This window comes from Nesoenas mayeri, assembly GCF_963082525.1.
Source record: "Nesoenas mayeri genome assembly, chromosome: 5".
NCBI lineage: Eukaryota > Metazoa > Chordata > Aves > Columbiformes > Columbidae > Nesoenas > Nesoenas mayeri.
The window spans coordinates 25,169,031-25,189,442 of NC_137548.1; the positions used below are offsets into that span (position 1 = coordinate 25,169,031).

The following is a 20,412-nucleotide window of genomic DNA, read 5'->3' on the forward strand; positions in this document are numbered from 1 at the left end:
ACATTTTTGCATCCTGCAACCTCTACTGAGATCAGTTATTTAACTGCTGATGCTGAATATCAGTAGCATCAAAAGTAATTCCAGCTCCTATGTGAACAGCCTACAGATGAGGAGTAGATGGCAGCCTGTAACGGCACAGAGCTGCATGAAAGAGGAAAGAAAAACAGTCCTCGGACTTCATCTCCTGGCTTCTTGCTCATCTTCCTAGTAACAGTGAGATGCCTTTTTCCTTTATGCTTGCCTTCTTTTCCACCAATGGAAGGGTAAAAACCAACCAAATGATTACATCAGGAAAATAAATCTGAATAAGGCTCAGATAAAGTCAGTTGAGTCAAAGCAAGGGACAAACACTGAAGAAAAACATTTGGTGGAGAAAATAGGCCCACCAAATCATTGGAGAAATCTGCTGCATGTTTCATGGTACCCAGTTTCATGGTATTTTTGTAGTCACCATGTAGCAGTGCTCAGGTCTAGAACTGAAAGAGCTGATGTTCACTGGGACCTGTAGAGTGTGCTTTGGCATCCTGGCAGTTTGCTTTGTGGCACTTTTCCTCTGCTGAGGATAAGGCAGGCCAGGGTACCACACTGTGTAATTGAGACAGGCAACTGAGGACTGGTGTAGATTCAAATACTGTTGCAGCTGATGCTAAGCTGAAGCTTGCAATTTTGCTTGCAATTGAAGCTTGCAATTGCAATTGAAGCTTGCAATTTCCTGTGACATATTAGCCCCACAAGGTCACTCTAGGGCACTGTAAAGTGCCCATTCCAACTCTTCCTCACTCCCTCTCTCCTGCCCTAGGGTTTAATAAACTCATCTGTTTCTTGCTAATTTCCACCTTCTGTTCAAATGAAAAATGTAGAATGAGAAAAGTGCCCCATACTCCTGTGGACCTGTCCGCATGTTTGCAGGAATCCTGGCTGCTGGATCTTGGGCACTGACTGGCTGCACAAGACAGAGGGAGGCAGCTCATTATAGCCCTTGCCTGGGTGGTCTGATGTTATCCCTGTGATTAAGCATCCCGGCTAGAAGAATTGGAGCTATTCCTAATGATAGCTGGGTCCTGAAATCTCACACTCTCCCCCACGGAGAGGGGCAGAGCTCCCACCAGGCTTCCCCTCCTCCTTCTCTTCCTCCTCCTGGTGAAGCTGGCCAATTCAACACATTCTTCAGTTCACTAGCATTAATAACTACAAAGTACTACAGATATCAACTGCAGCCCCCCCCAGCAGTCAGTGATAGGGACCTCACATAGATCCAGCATTGCAGAAGAAAACCTTCTTTTCACCTTACCGCATATTTCAGAGAGAAGTAACACACTATTCACAAAGAAAAAACACATATATCCAAGATTCGGCCATCTGGTTCTGGATCTACATACATGCTGTGCATTTTAATGTCCTCTGCATAGAAAGTCTCACAATACAAGCACATTGAAATATTTTATGCTAAATACACATGAAATAAAGACTTTAGGATCAATGCGCCATAAGGAACACGGCAGAGGGAAAAGTCTGGATTATTTTGGTCACCGCCTTCATCCACCAAGAAAGGCCAATGGCTAACAGTAGCTACAGATGCAAAAACCCTCTTAGTTCAGTGGGACAGAAGCAACACAGTAGCCAGTGAGCTTCCTATATCACAAATCAAGGCAAGCAAGGCAATTAAGTCCCTACACAATGAGAAGGGCTTACTGAACTGTATCTCCAGGCTTCATTCCCCAACTCACCACCAACATATCTTCCTTGATTCTCCAACAGTACTGTTACTATCTTGGGATCATGCTAGGCAATGGGCAAACTGAACAAGAAAATCTCAGGACAAATAAAAAATTGAGTATCGTTAACATACTGACAACACTACACATGCTGACATTGTTACTCTGTAAAAACAACTAGCAATCATTTGCATGCCTTAACTAGGGAAATCACTAATTTCATATAATGATTTCCTAATGAGTGTCTCAGTAACCTGCTTATCATAAAGGAAATATTTAGTTTGATTACAGTAAAGCAATGTAGCAAATAAAAAGTCATAAATATGGAAGCAGCAGTAGCAAAGACAAAAGGTCAGTTCAGAACAATGGCCCAGCACACTCGCTATACTGCCTGGCATATTGTGGAAGATAGAAAAAATTTCCATGCATCTAACTGAAACATCTTATTGATAAGGAAAATTAATTTGTTATTTCTGTATGTTAAAATCTAGGGATCTATAATTTGCAAAATGATCAAAAATTTGCAAAATCTGTCTCAGGTAACTATGGCCTGTTAAGATTTCTGCCTTAATGATATTTTGTTGCAGGAAGTTTCAGAAGGTAAGTATATTCTGTGACAATAACTATTCACTTATTAGTTTTTACTCTGATGTCTTCCTACTAAACTGAATATCCCCTTCTTATTATGAGAAACATGAATAAAATGAACTTTATTTACCTTGGCATTCACTGGTCTGTTTAATTCCTTCATATGTATCTGCTCTCTAAACAAGTAAACTTAATATTTTCACTTTCTTATTAAAAATGCATTTTGCAGATAATTGTTGTAGTCAGTCATCTGCAAATCCCAGGTTTTTTTCCTGAATTCCCTTTAGAAATGGCAACCAGAACTGAAAGCAGTGTTTCAAGGGATGACGTCTAATCAATGCCTACACAATTACGTACTATTTCCTATCGTGTTCCTTAAACATGCTAATAATTTTTGGTTTTGCCTTTACTGCTTGACTTAGAACAGGTATTTCCACTAAACTTTCCAGAAAACATTCATTTTCTGATTAATTCAAAGCTTATTACTTTAAGTGGTGAAAATTACTGCTTGTCATGTAACCAATTATTTGTAAACACTGAACTTCATCTGCCAATGTCTTGCCCAATTAATGCAGTTGTTAAAGTTCTCTTAGCTTTTCTCATAATAATCAAGAGAATACAGATGTACTGACAAATTACCAGGAGACAGGCTCAAGTTTAAGTTTACAGCACACACGTAGCTTCACAGCAATTGAACATCTGGACACTTGTAGCCCACATTATACTGAAGGTAACAAGTTACCTCATGTGGTAAACATGAGCTGCACAAGCACATGTTCTACACGGATGAACACTACAGAGTAGTTAATCTACTGTAAATTCACACCCCCTATTACCTTGCAATAACCTGCTTTTATATCCATTCTTTAGGTAATAATATGCAGTCATTATCACAGAACCATGAACCTCTTCCTTTCGAATCTTTACCTTCACATTCCATCATGTGCATTCTGTATTCTACATTCTCAGTTACACTCTTGCTGTACTGCAACCTGGCTAGTAATTTTTTAATTTAATTTTATTTTTTTTCTCTGTCTGGTTTGTATCTACAACAAAACTTTACTTCTCACCCCGCAGATACCTGCCTTACTTAACAGTCCTTGCTGAAAGCTTGTCAAAAACTTTTTTTTAAGTTTGAACAAGAAGAACTAGTTCCACTCGATGCTATTTTTCTCAGTTCAAATAATTCTAATAGATCAAGACATGGATTGGGTGTTTTGTTTTGTTTTTTTGTCTGAATTATGTTTATCTGGGTGAATCAAAATTCCATTTTGATTTCAACTTAATATATATCTGCCAGTGGATCAAGACTCACTGCTTTAATCTACAGCAGGGGTGTCAAACTCATTTTCACCAGGGGCCACATCAGCCTTGCAGTTGCCTTCAAAGGGCTGAATGTAATTTTAGGACTGTATAAAGGTAGGAACAGGGAACTTTAGGGCCCTTATTACAGATAAGCACATTTGTTGCCTTTCTGTCCTCTATACCAGCTTTACCACTGACCACACCTTTCAGTAGGAACTTTGTCACTTCACTCTTGTGTTTCTGAACTCCTAAATGTATACCATCCAGCCATAGAAGTCTCACAAAACATTTTTTGCCTATTTTTTTCTCCTAGGAGCTCAACTTCATTACCTGGAAAGAAAATGTATCTCCTCTGTATCTACTGTAGTGAAAAATAATGCAAAGGAAAGACTTTATCTCCAATGAATTAATAAATTAATCTCTCAACAACATATTTAAGGAAATCTGATTTCCTGTGGCACCCCTGCATGTCCCTCTGGCCAATAACCACACCATTCACAAGTCTGCTCCCTGTGATATCATCAAGATCTCCCTTCTCTATGTCCCCCCAGCTTACATGCAAGAAGCAGCCCATGTTGCAGCTAGTTCCAGATTAGAAGCCTGTTCACTGCTATTTACTATACGCATTCTGACCAGCGAGGCAGCAGTCCAAACAGAACGGAAACACTGAACTCCACTTAAGCTCTCAACTGAAACAATCTCATGGGCCTTGCACTTCTATGCACTTAACATTTTTCAAGAAACAGATAAGAACCTACTATCTTCAAGACTAATTTAGTTGAAACTTGGGGAATTTGGACAGAGGCTCTCTCGTGTTTTCTTATGACCTTCTGAGCTCAGATACATCCATATTATCCTACTCAGCCATGAACTTATCAGTTTAAAGCTGAATCCTCAAAGGCACACATTTTCCATAGAGATCTCCATGTTGCTTGCTCCCAAACATATTAGGTAGCTAGTGGAACACCTTGTTATTTTTGGATACTGTGGAATATTTTAGTTAGATGGTGACTACTGCAAAAATCAGGCAGCATTTGAGAGAAATGTTATGGAGAGAAGTATTTAACTCTCACTGTTTGTCAAAACCTCAAAATCAGCTTTATTATTAGATTTTATATAATCACAAAAATATTGTAAATCTGTGTTTTTAAGTAAATAAAATGGACTAGAATTCCTGAGAAGGAAAAACTAACATTCATTGTTAACAGGTGTAATAAAAAAATAAAGATTTCTCTCAGCAGCTTCACTGTATTTATTGATGTGTAATGCTGAATATTTATCTTTCATAACCTGAGACTGTCATACTCCAATGTGTCCTTAAGGCAACATCTGTCCTGCACTTATCATTAAAGACAGTTACAGAAGTTATCCAAACAGCTGCTCCTTTTCTAGTCTAAGATAGAACAACGCTGCCCCTCTTTTCTCTCCATTAACCTCTCTCTCATTGCTGCAGCTGGGCAGTAAAGCATCACAGAGTGATGCAGGGGATTAAGTAATGATTCTTATGGGTTCTAGATCAATATTTCTACTGTATAGCCCTGTGAAGGCATCCTTGTTTTCTCCATCTTCCAAGCACGAAGATGCACTGATGAAATTTTATATGATATAGCAAAAAAAATTTTTCAAAAATACAAATTAACAAAAGGCAACATGTTCTCTCACACTTCATGATACAGTGTGTAAGGACTGAAAACTAACTGTACAAGGGAATGAAATCGCACATCAGTAAGGCTTTACATTGCTACCATCTCCACATTCCATATTATAAGAACTGCTCACTTTATGACTATCACTGTGAAGTTCCCATCTGGTGTTTCAGAAGTGAATGGAGAGGATTGGCAAGACAGAAAGCTGATGTAATCACAAAAATCTTGTTTTCTTAAGATGACAGATTTTAAATATCTTGTTCAAAGCTTGCCGTATACTTACACTTAAAATTTTCCCTTTGAACATTGGCATTCAGCAGCCAATTAGCCTTGATAAATCAGGCTGATTTAATACAGAGGGCAGAATACAAGAGTGTAAGGGAGAAAATGTGAAAGAGGTGCTTTGAACATGAGTACAAAACAGTGAAGAACAGCAGGGACTGGAGAGGGACAGAGGTGGACTCCCAACCAGAATGGCAACATCATTCCAAGCACAGCTGTTGAGGCTGCATTCCTGGGAACCCCGGAGACCCACACTAGTACACAGATACCAGAAGCAGTTCTCACAAGAATGGGAATGGAAAATAAGCTTCCCAGCTGCTCTTGGAAGGAGGTAATGTATTCAGAGTACCCCCGCCCTCAAGACACAGCTGGGCACAACACAAGGAAACAAGGCACAGACAAAGACATCCAACTCTCACGCAGAAGCTTGTGCCTTTGGAAAAGAAACACAGTCCACAGCAAGAGCAGTATTTTCTAAAGTCTCTCTTTCACACACCCCCTCCAAATCAGTAGTCCTAATCTTGCCATTAAACTTAATTAAATCCAAATATCAAGTCCCTTTCATAAGAGTCAGGTACTTTCCAACAAGGTAGGCTAACTCAGAGGTTCTGAGGCAGCTTTAAACAATTTTACTATTTGTATTACTTGGGTAAGTCATGTTCTCTTCCAAGGTTGTTTTCATGCAAATTTATTTTAGAATGCTTTTACTTTAAATGGACTTTTATGTTTTAAGTATCTTAAACAGAGGAGTGAAAAGGGGGAAAAGAACAATTCCGTTTCCTGTCTAGAAACGCACAGGAAAATAGTGCCCTGTTTAACTAAATCACACTCATACAAAGCCTTATCTCAAACCGTCTCTCAGTTTCCAGTTACTCACTTCTCCTTCCCAAAGGAGAGTCCCCAAACACTCCCATCTCAAGTCTTTCCTGCTTTCAACCCATATCAATTTTTTTTCACTTCTCACTTCTCTCCAGCTGTTTACTAAATCCTCTCCCACATTTTCATCTACCCTTCTGCACCCATCTTCCCCACTCCTGGCTCAGACCAAATCCTTGTCTGCCCAAATCTATAACCACACAGCACTCCCTAATACCTTCACTGATATCTACCCTTCTGCAAATCACTTTCCAAACTGCCAGCCTACTCCGTAATGCCTGAACTTCTCTTATTCATTACATCCCCCTGCTTCAAATCCACATCAATACCCAGTAGTTCAACAACAGGTGATTCCAGGTCCCTCAAAAATGAGCCCAACCCTTGCTTGGCTCCTCCAGTTTTGCCTACACAGGCACTTGCTGCCAGACTATTACTCCTTTATTCTATGCTGCCTGGTACCTCTTGTTACCCTTCATTGTCACAGCAGTCTTGTCTGCCCACAGAACTAAAATCCTTGATCTGTGTTGCAAGACAGGCTTTAAAAGCCATGGTGGATTAAATAATAATAATAATAATTATTATTATTAGAATTATTCTTAGATGACGGAAGAGCAGAATTTGTCCAAGGAAAAAAAAAAGGCACAAGTAGTAGCAGTATGCTTTAGCCATGTTCTTTTGGGCCTTAAATTTACATCTGAACCTTTCAAAACATCACCGTTTCAGGCATGATTAAAATAATAGTCTCAGCTGAGAAATTACCATATGCCATAAAATCAGTACTGAAGAATCAGATTGCCTTAAAAGAAAAGCTGTCCTCAACTAAACCATCCAAATTTTCATATTAAGCAAGCTTCATATTTCATCTCCAAAGGGATTATTGTAGAAATATGACCTCTAGAATCACAGTAGAGAGCAGATGTCTACAACTGAATGGACACAGGCTCACAAAAGAAATTCATTGTCAGAGCTCCGGTTCTAAACTTTTCATTGACTTGTGAATCCCTTTCCACATGGATCTTTTTCCTAATGACAGAAACCACTAAGACACAACCCAACCCGTGTTTCTATATTTCACTACAGAAGCAAAGCCTGTACATACACTGTGTAGCCGAATACAAAATATATCAAGGTCACTCAAAAAATCTACATTGCATGCCAGGAGCTGAAGTCTTTATTGTTTGCTTGTCAGAAAAAAGGGAATTGGCACCTTCATTCTCCTATACATTTCTCACCTCTTCTGTGGGGAAATATCTTGGGAGAACCCAGATGCAAAAAGCAATGCAGACATTTACCACAACCAGCACATTTCCAGAGTCACCACCGCACTTCATGGGCACTTTCAGACTGCAGCATACTTACACCAACTGACAGACAGGTGGCTAAACAGCTGTCAGACACCACCACACAATCACCAGTGTGCTCCTCTGTCCCCCTGCACAGCCACGCTCAGGAAGCTGCACAGCCCTTCCCATGTAGACCTTTGTGAATTCCCGTCTGCATTCCCTCTTCTGTACTTTCAAATTTAACTAGCAGAAAGTAGCTATGGTTGGAATACATAAGTTTTAAAATCATCTAATAGCTATATAAATGGCACCGAGAGGACAACTTGCATTATCTTGACAGACCTAAGAAACCACAGCAGTTGCAGCTGCGTGGGAAATTAAGTGAATTTAGGGAGAAAGTCTAAGAATTTATTTTTAAAAATTCTTTTCTGAAAAGACTAGAATGAAATAGATGCATTTCAATTTTCCCCCAACAGTTGTTTAGATACTAATTTTTATCCAGGGAGGCAGTTTCCATCCTACATTTAGCTTATAACTAATCAGCATTTCCTGAATGAAGATGTTTCACTAACACATTTTTTTTTTTAACAGTTTTACTGACAAAGTTTAGCTTCAAAAAGCTGAATTCTGATTTCAATAAGAAAACCAGACTGACAGCTCTGAATGTTACTGGACAAGCAAATAAGCTTCTCCTGATGTTCCCCAAACCATTTCAGGCTTTGAAAGATCGAATTATTTAAGTAGGGTCTGGCCTGACACAAGATCAGGCCTCAGCATCACAGGTGTATTCAGTGCTCACATTCTTTGCTGAGTCCATCAACAAGAAGGTGCTTTGTTTTTGTGACTTATCCTTTAAAGTTCATGACCTATCTGCAAAGATCAGAGTGCCTGTGTTAGTTCTGCAACTGCATCAAAACCCTGAACTGAATTTAGAAGGGTCCAAAATTGTATTCAGCTTCCTAGAGTTACAAATGCACCCCATCTTCTGAAAAAGACATATTGCCAATCACCTAACCAGATATTCAAAATCCAGACATAACAATAAAATTGAAAGAAGCAAAAAGAAGCAAATAGCAGCAGTTATTTCACCTATTAAGCATGCCTCAGAAAACTTAACAAAACACCACTTTTAAACCAGTAATTCCAGAATCAAAGTATCAGAGGGAAGATACTCAGACAGTTTGGCCCTAGCAAGGAGGGGAAAAACTAATTTCCAAGGCAAAGTGTCTATCCTGGAGAACCTCCAGTTGGCAGCTTCATTAACTGAGAAGTGTCCAGCTTGAACACCTTTGATGACCACAACTATAGTGTATTATAAAGAAGAAAAATTACTATCTGTGTAAACATTTAGGACATAACTCAAAAAGAAATACGAAACTAAGTGGAATTCCACCAGAAGCCAATGTAAATTTGATCTATACCACCATGTTTAGCAAAAGGATAATCATATCCCATAATAGTAAATACTTCAGTATGTCATTACAATGCTATCAGAATACAGAATTTACATCAGAACCTATTGTGACAACTTCCATTCCCAGCACTGTGATGGCACACTGGAGGAATGAGGAAGCAAGTCTCATGGAAGCACAAATCTGACAAGGCTTGGGTTTTATGTTTAATAAGACCATTTGGTGTTTCATAACATTTTCTAATCCTCTGCCCAGTCTTGCTTTCTTCTATAAAAGCACCTTAGCAATGTTCTTGTAATCTCATAAAAAATAAAAATTCTTGTTGCTGTAAACACTTGAAAACAGCAATATGACAAAAATAAATTTTTATGAGATTTCCAGCACACCTCATACCAGTCCAGTGCTGACACAGAAGCCTGTGACAGACTAATCTCTTGTCACAGGGTCTCTGGCTTTACTGCTTACATACCTGCCGTGTAAGGAGACTGATGTGGCTTGGTGGGGAATACTGACAAGCTGCGTGTTTTTCTGCCAGATGCTGCAGTTCTGCTGCTACCATACTGTGGCTGTAATGTTTGCCCTTGGAAGAAGTATCTTCTGCATCTTTGTGAGTCCTGGCTGAGCCCACACGCTGCCCACTTGGACTGCAGTGGCATGAACCTACCAAACAAACATTTGGATATGCTTAGTGAGCGGTACGCCAGACTCTCTCAGCCCGCTTATCACAGAGATATAAAGCAGGTATTATATTTTATGCAGATTCTAGGGAGAAGACAGCCTTCCGTTCTACATGGGTATTGCCTATGTGAGCTTTTGTCAATGCCAAACTCATATTCTCTTTATCATAATGTATGTAATGGCAAACAATTCTAGAGAATATTGGTTGCTGTTACCTACGTTAAATCTGTAATGTTTTTGCTTAAAAAAAAAAAAATCCCTTTGAATACACTACTCAGTTGGGAAGTCAGATTTCAATGCTAGAAAGGTTGTCTATATATATAAGGCAACTGTAGTATCAATATATATACAGCAACTGTAGTGAACATGTGCTGACCCTGACGTATAACCTAAAGCAAATGTATACCACCATTAACAAAAATATATATTTTATCAGGACCACAGCTCTTAGCCTGTGTGTGGTTCCCAAAACTTTCGTAATAGATTACAGTCTGCATTTATAAATTCCTACATTTTCATCTACCCTTCAGATTCCTTATACTCTGAAGTTGCATTGTTCAACTATGTTCTACTCTAGCATGGTAAATGAGAGGTCTTGTTTTTAAGATAGTCTTGGATATGGCAATGCTGAAAGGTTCTAGAGAACGAGATACAGTAATGATTCACTCAAATCTTTCTTTTTTTGGAGGTCTTAACACACCTTTAAGTATTTAACAAATATGAGGTTCCATTAAAGGAACAGAACAGTACAGAACTGAGAACAGCACACAAACTGAGACAGGTCCTCTGCTAACAAAAACTACTTTAAAAATCACTGAAGATAAACAAGAGATTAGTAATACAATCATATGAAAATATATAATACTTCATTTCCCAGCTCTTTTTGAACAAGTTCAAAGGCTGACTTCAAAGTTTGAGGCTAAGGGAGACCTTCTTGCTGTCTACAACTACCTGAAAGGAGGTTGTAGCATGGAAGGTGTTGGTCTCTTCTCCCAAGTAACAAGCAATAGGACAACAGGAAATGGCCTCAAGTTGCATCAGGAGAGGTTTAGATGGAATATTAGGAAAAATTTCTTCACCAAAAGGGTTGTCAGGCATTGGAGCAGGGTGCCCAGGGAAGTGGTTGAGTCACCATCTCTGGAGGTATTTAAAAGATATGTAGAGACAGTGCTTAGGGACATGGTTTAGTGGTGGACTTGGCAGTGGTTAACGGTTGGACTCAATGCATCTTAATGGTCTTTTCCAACCTAAATGATTCTATGATTCCCTGTTCAATAAAAGGGCATCTTTGTTAAACAAGGGCTGCTTCCTGTACTTATCCTTTCCATGAGAAATATAGCACCATTCAACAAGACTCATAATAACAGAAGTGTAAAATTTGTACCTAGTCCAGACCAGAAATTATACAATTCTATACCGAACTAACAGGTTATTATGCATCCCAGAACACTCACCTACTTTTGCAGAGGATGGTCTGGACAATCTTTGGCTGTAGACCTGAGCAGCTCTCTGAAAAGACGAGAATGGGCCAATGGTGTAGCTACCAGAATGACAACGATGTAACCCCGTAAAGCCAGAAGCCCCACTGGACACTGGGTTTGTGAAGGCCAAAGAGCTGTCAGGAGCTGTACTCTGCAAGGAGGGTGGCAGAGATTGGGACTGAATCAGCCTGGGACCAACTGGAGGAGCTGGCAAGGAATGGTGACCAGGCAACTGCGAATTTTCAGAAGCCGCAGGCTGAGCTGTTATCCAGGAACCGGTACTTCTCTGCAACGTGGCACCAGAAATAGAGGAAGAAGCACCAGGAGGGTCACAACGATGTAATTTCACTTCAGCATTTAAGGAGAAGGTGGGTCCTCCTGAAACTACACAAAGATAACGAGCACACTGAGAAAAAGGTGCTTTCAGGTCCCTCAGAAAATATCAGTACACCAAAGATGTCTCTACTCAGACACACTGAAGTCAAAATGACCTCATCTACCAGCAAAGACAAGAAGAGCCTCTACATGATGAATATCCTCTTTCAAGAGCTTCCCCCACAGAAGAGCAGCTAATTCTTTCATACTGCTCACTCAATAGTATCTTATCTTGGGTTTAAAAGAAAAACCTGTAGAACCTTTCCCAAAATTGGGCATTTGAATCCCTCAATTTGAATTCAAAGGTTACAACCTGTGTATAAACAGTATTAAAAACAGCGTATGCATTCAGTATTTTTTCTTTGTGATGATTTAAGCCAGTTCACTTACAGGTTGGTTTAACTTCTTTGGGTTTATAGCCTTTTAATGCTCCTTCTGCAGGCAGATCCACATCTGAACTTTTGGGCTGATCACCTTTTTTTTTCACCATCTCAAGTTGCTCTATAACCAAATCAAGGAGTTAGAAATTAGATCAATGTAAACTGTGACATCATTAGAACAGGACTGCAACATTTAAACTTTGTTACAATGCACTTTCTTGCTAATATTTACTGTAGACCATGCGACTCTATTGATCACAATTGTGCTGTCATGTACAGTAGCATGGACTACTAGATATGTATGGCTGGCATGGCACTTTCTTCCATGGAACACTTAATTAGGCTCAAGTATATGGAGTCTGCCCTCCAATGGGTATGCTCACTGTAGGCAGCACAATTTAATGGGCCTGGATTTCTCTCATCCCTTACTTTGATTTTGGGATTCTCTGTTCATTTCAAATCTCAGTGCCTTCAGTTTGCACACACTCATCTTTAGTCATGAGACACCTTATCTAGTTCCTTATGAATGCTACTCCAGATTGATACTATTTCACTTCAGGCAAGGGTAGCAGGAGTGCAGTTACACTAGTCTATATAAATATATTTAGTTAAATTTTATATATATATATATATATATATATATATATATATATATATATATATGAAACCTCAAGAAAACTGAATAACATTCTGGATTCTGGAGGGGGTTGTTCTCTTTCCATAGACTGAGGTTAAACTGGATTTGCCCCAGTATCATCATCTCAGAACTGCAACACTTACCCCCTTGAGGCTGTTTCTCTAACTGCTTACTGGTGTTGCTGGGTTTTGTGCTTGTGGAGTTTGTTCCTAGGAAGACACTTGCTGACTTATTTTTGCGTGTGTAACATGTCAGCACTTTCACCAGGTCATTTTCACTACAATAACAAAGAAGAATGGACATAAGTGAGGATTCTAAGCTTTTCTCAGTTCATGTAACAATCAAAGACAAGAAATGATAGAGAGACTGAAGGAAAAAAAGGTGGGGCCAGGCAAGCTAATGTTTTGCTCAGTTCTGTAGGGTAAGAACAGAAGGAAATAAACATGCCTTGGTTAAACCTGAGATTCCCACTGAAATGCCCTTTTTTTATGCAGTAGAAAGTTCAAGGCATTTAGGAGTCTTCCCAGGATAAATAAAGAGCAAGTGAAAAGTCCAAACATATTTCTGAGATCAGCTCAACAGAAGAGATTCAGTTCACAGCTACATTTGTGAATCTTCTCCGGGTATTCTCTAAAACAGGCAGCTATCTTGTTCATCAGAGAACTCAGCTCAGTCTGTGTTTGAGAGTCATCATCAATAGTTTCAATTCAGCAGTGGGAAGAGAAGAGGAAAGAGAAGGGAAGAGCTTGTTAATTAGCCAAAACTGCAGGACAAACAAACAGAACAGTCAATATTTTGTGAATCTCAAAATTTGAATACGTTTCACATTTTCTTTACAATAAGAGAGTTTAATTGCCCCAATGAGGATGTTGTCTACCTTGACTTCAGCAAGGCTTTTGACACCATCTCTCACAACATCCTCATAGGCAAGCTCAGGATGTGCAGGCTGGATAAACGCACAGTGAGATGGATCATGAACTGGCTGGATGGCAGAGCTCAGAAGGTTGTGATCAATAGTGAAGAGTCTGGTTGGAGGCCTGTAGTTAGTGAGGTTCCCCAGGGGTCAGTGTTAGGTGCAGTCTTGTTCAACCTGTTCATCAATGATGGAGCGCACCCACAGATAGTTTGCTGATGGTACCAAACTGGAAGGAAGGGTTGACACAGCAGAAAGCTGTGCTGCTGTTCAGTGAGACCTGGACAGGCTGGAGGACTGGGCAGAGAAGAACCTAATAAAGTTCAACAAGGGTAAGTGTAGGGTCCTGCATCTGGGGAGGAATAACCCAGGCACCAGGACAGGTTAGGAGTGGACCTTCTGGAAAACAGCATGGCAGAGAAGGACTTGGGAGTTCTCGCTGACAATAGGTTGAACATGAGTCCACAATGTGCCCTTGTGATCAAGAAAGGCAACGATATCCTGGGGTGCATTGGGAAAAGTGTGACCAGCAGGCCCAGGGAGGTTCTCCTCCCCCTCTACTCTGCCCTGGTGAGGCCACATCTGGAGTCCTGCATCCAGTTCTGGGCTCCCCAGTTGAAAAAGGACAAGGAATTGCTGGAAGGAGTGCAGCAGAGGACTATGATGGTGATTAGGGGCCTAGAACACCTTTCTTATATGGAGAGACAGAGAGCTGGGTCTGTTCAGCCTGGAGAAGAGAAGGCTGAGAGGGGATCTCATCAATGTTTATAAATATCTTAAGGGTGGGTGTCAAGAGGATGGGACCAGACTGCTTTCAGTGGTGCCAACGATAGGATGACGGGCAACAGGAACAGACTGAAGCATAGGAAGTTTCATCTGAGTATGAGGAGAAACTTCTTTACTTGAGGGTGCCAGAGCACTGGAACAAGCTGCCCAGAGAGGTTGTGGAGTCTCCTCCTCTGGAGACATTCAAGACCTGCCTGGACACATGCCTGTACAATCTAGGTGCACCTGCTTTAGCAGGTGGGTTGGACTAGATTATCTCCAGGGGTCCCTTCCAACCCCAACCATTCTGTGATTCTATGTCCTAATCATCTCATGGTCCCAAAACAGTATCAGTTACTTGGCCATTCATATTAGAGCTTGTGCAAGCTGTAATTCTAATTGTTTTGGTATCTGATAATCCCATATGCTTTCCTTTTGCATTTCAGTGTTGCCTCAGGATCAGTGAGTGGATATATGTCAGAGCAAACACCAAAAGTAAGAAGTATACTGTCAGTAACACTACAAGAAAACCTACTACACGAATATAAATTTGCATAGTCAAAGCAGTTATAGCCCTTCAAAATGTCCTTTACATATCAAACTTGTATTTGTCTTAGTTAGCCTGAGCTTTGGTAAAACCAATGTCTAAAGCTGATCCCATTGGAGCTTGCACCTTCAGGGCATGCTGCAAAGTTCACCTTTTCTCCCAAACCAATGAGAACAGAGGTGTAGAGAATGAAAAATTTTGGGTGAAAAGGTGCTTTAAGTAAATTTACCAGCATAAGTATATACTTTTACATTTCACTGAGGATGTTTAGGAGCAATGGCTGTAGGATGTGTTTAACTAAACACAAAGCCATCCATGCGACATCAGAGTCAATGAGACAATCCCAATTATTAAGTGGCAAAATTTGTTACTCATTTTCTCCAGTGCTGCATTCACTGTACTGCAGAACACACACTCAAAGTGGAAATCTATCTCCTTTGCTTGGCTCCAAATGACTAGCTCACTGATTTAAGCTTTAAGCACAGCACAAAGTAGTGTCAGATATCAGGGGTTTCAAACATAAGTGGTACTTCATAAGAAGCATAAAGATCACTAGAAATTGTCTGATCATTGGCAAACTGGCTTTTGCTGTTCTTTATCACTCCGGCAGGTGATCCAGCAAAAAAATCACCAGCCCCAGCCTAGACTATGCATCAGGCCAGGATGGCATGGTAGCCAATAACATGGAAATAGGAAAGTATGCAGTTCTGCCCCAAACAGACAGCTCTCAGCATTTCCAGCAAAAAGCAAAATGACCTGCCCAAGGAGGCAACAGTCATTTTACAGCCAGAGATGTCAGAGAACCACAAGCATGCTGTGGGCCCACGTAATTTGCATTTCTAGTGACAGCAGTAGATGCTAAGGTATCTGGCAGTCAGACATCTTATCATTCTTCTATAGAACTATCTGAAAAACAGTGAGATTTTTCTTGGAGCCTGTAAATCTGTTCCAGTATTGACTTAATCAATTATATTAGCAAATTGTAAAGGTCATTGTTTTCATGACAATGTAACATCAGAAGAGATTGTAAAGCCTCCTGAACTTAGTTAAGAAGCCTCAGCTATCACCTGCTTCTTGTCAGTCAATAAGAGTGTTATCAAAACAGAGAAAAAGAAAGAACAGTTTTGTAAATGATCATGAAAAATAAGCAGTGACTGTCAACCTTCCCAGAGAAGACAGAAGGGCATTACTAGTGAAGGTGACCTCTACCTGCTGAGTTACTGAAAGGGGTCCTTGCCCATATAGGCATGTCATATATGAGTCAAATATAGGCATCAAAAGGTATTTGGTTTTGTGCTCAAGAATCTAAGACTTTGAGGACAGAATTCCAGTATTCCAGTTCACTGAATAATTTCAGACCTCTCCATAGCCAGACAGCTATAATACCATTGTTTTCCACACAGTGCTACAGGCCATAAACACTACTTACCTATTTTCAAAATACATTTCCTACCAGACCGTTGTAAGTTTAAGGCAGAAAAATTTCAGAGCATGCACAGTTAGAAAATGCTGTCTTTTCATTCTGAAAGTAACTGCTTGCACTGAACTGCCTTAGAAAGCCAAATAAGCAGCTAGGATGAAGACAGGGCGTTAAACTCCCTCCTCATCTCAGGAAGTCCAAACCTGGGGAGTTCCTGAAGAGAGGCAGCAAGCATGAGAGGCAGCAAGCAAGACATTGGTTACTGGAGAGCAGAAACTTGAGAACCAGAGGCAAAACACCTGTTCAACCACAGCAGCTCAAGGCCATCTGAGCAGCAGCTCTAGTTTCATTCTCCTTCCAAAGTACTGCCACCTTGACTCTAGCATCCCAGGAAAGAAGACAATTCGTTCACCAGCACCAGTTTGAAATTTACACAAACCAGGGCAACCACTGCTGTACTTTGGAAACCTACACAATGGTCAGAACACCTACTGTATGTCCTTCTCTATGTGCCAGATGCATATGCTTCCAAGTGTTTGGCTGCTGGAAGGAAGAAATGAGAAAAGACAAGTTCTCTGTCACCCAGCAAGAGCAGCAGCTATGGTCAACAAAGGTATCAAGAGGCCTTTGGATCAATTAGATTATCTTTAGGACAATTCCATCACCTTTAGAGCTGGGAGATCCTTTAACAAAGGAAATAAGATCCATTCCTACCTTGCTCCAGTAATAAATTTCTGGAAACCTTCAGGATTCACTCCTTCCTCCTCCTCTTCCTGTTTCTTCTTTGATTGCTTCTGAACCATCTGCTCTGTTTCCTGTTAATAAGCAATATCAGGAAGTGTCTCTATGTAGTTACTTTCTGTTCCATGGCATAGCTACAACTCAGGGAACACAAAAAACAATTTCATGGGAGCTAAGAAAAAAGAATATCAACTCCAAAGAGTCAAATTGTAGATATTTCACTAAGTGCAATAGAGTGGATAAATATAGAGACCTCCAGAGACAGCATGCTAAGGATACACTGAACTCCTCATTCCTCCACCTGGCATAAAATTACTGTCACTGATTTGCTGAGAGGAGATTTAGTCTTTACAAATATGTGCTGCTCCTCCAAATATACTCTTTGCTGGGACAGAAAGAAGTAGGGAGGGGAGGAAAAAAAGTCTTTACAGATACTACTAGGTCCCATTTCTACTTTTGCTGTTTTTGTCAGAAATAGAGAATTCCTCAAAATAGCTTTTATTTAAGCATCTGTCCCAAAAGTAGCTATTCAGGAAGAAAGGTGGACAAAAATACAAAATTATCTTAAAGAAACTCAATCAACGAGGTCTGCCGAAGGCACCCACATTTCCTACTGTAAACTAGGAGCTCTACTCTTCAATTAATTTCTCTTGTCATGCAGTAAACTGCCAAGAGCTTATCTACATACCAAAATCATACTGCTTTAGCAAAAGCAAAGGAAGTAAAGCAATACAGTCTGTGGCAAATATGCATTTATATACTAAAATATACTGAACAAAAGACTGTAAGTCTTTGTGTGTGAGAATAGGAGCAAGCTCTCAGACATAAATTACTTATTTTGTATCAGTAGAACTTGGGGCTGTATTGATACAAACATTTTTGCTAATTAAAAAAACTCTGTAGGTGTGTCTGAAATACCAATACCAGCATACAAGCTTTACCTGACCAGACTTGACCTCCACTTCATTGCTTCCTACTGGTACTCCAAGCATTCCCATGATGAAAGGTTTAGATACGTCTTTTGAAAGACATTTCAACAGGAGGGAACAGCCACTCTGGAACACGTTTCTACCCTTCACTACTTAAGTAGAAGTCTGGACAACATGCCATATGTTTCACCTAACTTGCTGAAGGCAGTATTTTTTTCTTGTGTGTCATTACAGAAGATGATACATAACAGCTAGCATGAAGCCTCTACTAAATCTGAAGTTAAAAGTCAGTGAAAGAAGTCTGTATGTTGGAATCAGACACCAAAAAAACCTTATAGCCTAAGAGTCTCTCGATGGCTTAAACATGTACATCTTAAAATCTCAAGTGATCTGTTCTCACTTGTTTTAACTGAGAAAATATGTTTATGCACTGATTTATTACCAGTTACACAGCTTTATTTTGTGAATTTACTTGAGAGTTAGCAGAAAATCCTGATGGTTTGAATATAATTTGAGTGGAAATTATATCCAAAGCAGCTGCATTCTTCACTAACCACAGAGCCACCCGAGTGTTTTGTGGTTACTCCTAACACAGTAATTCAGTGAGCATTAGGCGTAGAAGGCACTCCCTGGAACAGATTTGGTTCAATACCAGCCCTCACTTTGACAGATCAAGTTACCAGATGTCAGTGCTGACAAGGTAGCAAAGGAGAACATCCTCTGCTAATGAGTAGGAGCTTGGAGGCCTCTGTGCACAGCCATCTCTGAAAGCAAAATTTAAACTGCTCCAGTTCTAACACTAAAGAAATGCCAGGGGGCAAAGGAAAGTGGAAACTGTTCTTACAAAATAAGCATTAGCATGAAACCACTATGCTAAGAGCAGTATCTTCTGCATCTAAAGAGGTGGAAATTATTTAAATTAGGACCTGCTTTTCCTTATCACTGAGGATGCAGAGTCCTATACTACAGAGAGGTAGCAGTGTCTCCCTGTACCATACAAATAGTAAAATATATATTTCATATGGTTCTATATAAAAAATAATCTCTAGAGAAGTGTCATAAAAATAGGGAGAAATGGGAAGAGGCATTACAAGGCACTAGACTCAAAGACAAGCCAAAGAGGAAGCAAACTGCCACTTAAATCCCACTTCATTTCAACACGTCTTTTAAAGTTAATGCACATGATTACTGGACTTTATGTATATGTAGTAATACTGTTGTCTGACAATTTGAGCAGACAAGCTACAATTACTGGACATGCAATTGTAAACAGACCATGCAAACTACAGAACAGACCCTTTAAAAAAACAGCCAGCAGGAGATACTTTAGAAGAAGCAAACAGAAATGAAAAGAGTTACCAGAAGAAGAACTGAGAAATGATTAGTCACCTTGTTATACCAGATTATGAACTCGCCCAGCTGCTGAGCCAGGATACGACGACGATCATTTAGTCCTAAATGACGGCTGGGGAGCAGCATCCTCAAAGACTGCTGAAAATTGCTAGCAGCTCGCTTCAGAAAGCGTACCACAAGCTCCTGCAAGCAAGAGAGATGGAGTTAACAATGGACCAACCCAACTGCGAGACGTGGGGAGAAGAGAACAGAGGTACTACAGCAGCTAATGGCTGGCAAGAACTAAACAGACTGTCCTGAGAAAACTAACAGATAACTGGCAAACAAAAGCATTCTGCTATGTGCATTTTAAATGTAGCCATACAAATCCAAGTTGGGGGGAGAAGAATGATGGTGAGCCTTTCCTGAGGTGGGTCAGAACTGGGAACACTTGAAGAGTGTTTGTCTGAAAAGCATGGCAGGTGAAGAAAAAAAAAAGGCAGCAAAAAGCAGCAACAACACAGAATAACCTGTCAAGTCCAATACTTTAGGAGAACATTTCCAAAAAACAACCTGTAATGTGTTAAAGAAGGCCTGTGATGAAGCATACTGGTGTAAAGCCTTCTCAACGCTATCACAGGGAAGGTGATCTTGGCCAGATATCTCCACTATGGTGACATAGTCCCATTTCATCACTTTTCATATATGGATAGTGTTGCCACAGCCTCTCCACAGCAACAGATGACTACATCTACAGCCATGTAATTCCAATCCCCCACCATGTCTGTTTGACTTCTGGTGGGGGAAACGTATGGCAAGGCAAATCCTAAGGCGAGCTGAATCCTGTGGGTGTTTTGAACCCTCTTCTGTCTCCCCTCTGATTTGCTTTTGGTTAGGAGCTCTGCTAATGCACAAATGAGCAGCCTCACAGCCAAACTATTGGATTTCACAGCTCGCCTCTCACTGCCATTACTCCAGGCTGGTTTGATCTGTTATTTTAAACATTGTTTTTCACAGTACAGCAGACAAAGTGACTCTCAAAAAGCCAGTTTTAATTTCTACTTGGAAAGAGCAAGGGTAACATTTTCCACTGAGTCGACTGATTAT

At 40.2% G+C, this 20,412-nt stretch overlaps 1 protein-coding gene across 1 annotated transcript in view; it reads right to left on the reverse strand.

Annotated features, from left to right (window-relative positions):
• TTLL5 (tubulin tyrosine ligase like 5) overlaps positions 1–20,412 on the reverse strand; it is a gene marked incomplete at both ends in the record, with an annotated part of 133,025 nt that overhangs the window by 60,719 nt on the left and 51,894 nt on the right. The window contains 6 exons of the mRNA XM_080346263.1: positions 9,577–9,767; positions 11,240–11,650; positions 12,032–12,142; positions 12,802–12,935; positions 17,018–17,118; positions 19,363–19,509. Of these exons, the coding sequence (XP_080202389.1) occupies positions 9,577–9,767; positions 11,240–11,650; positions 12,032–12,142; positions 12,802–12,935; positions 17,018–17,118; positions 19,363–19,509 (1,095 nt within the window). The remainder of the gene's footprint in view (positions 1–9,576; positions 9,768–11,239; positions 11,651–12,031; positions 12,143–12,801; positions 12,936–17,017; positions 17,119–19,362; positions 19,510–20,412) is intronic.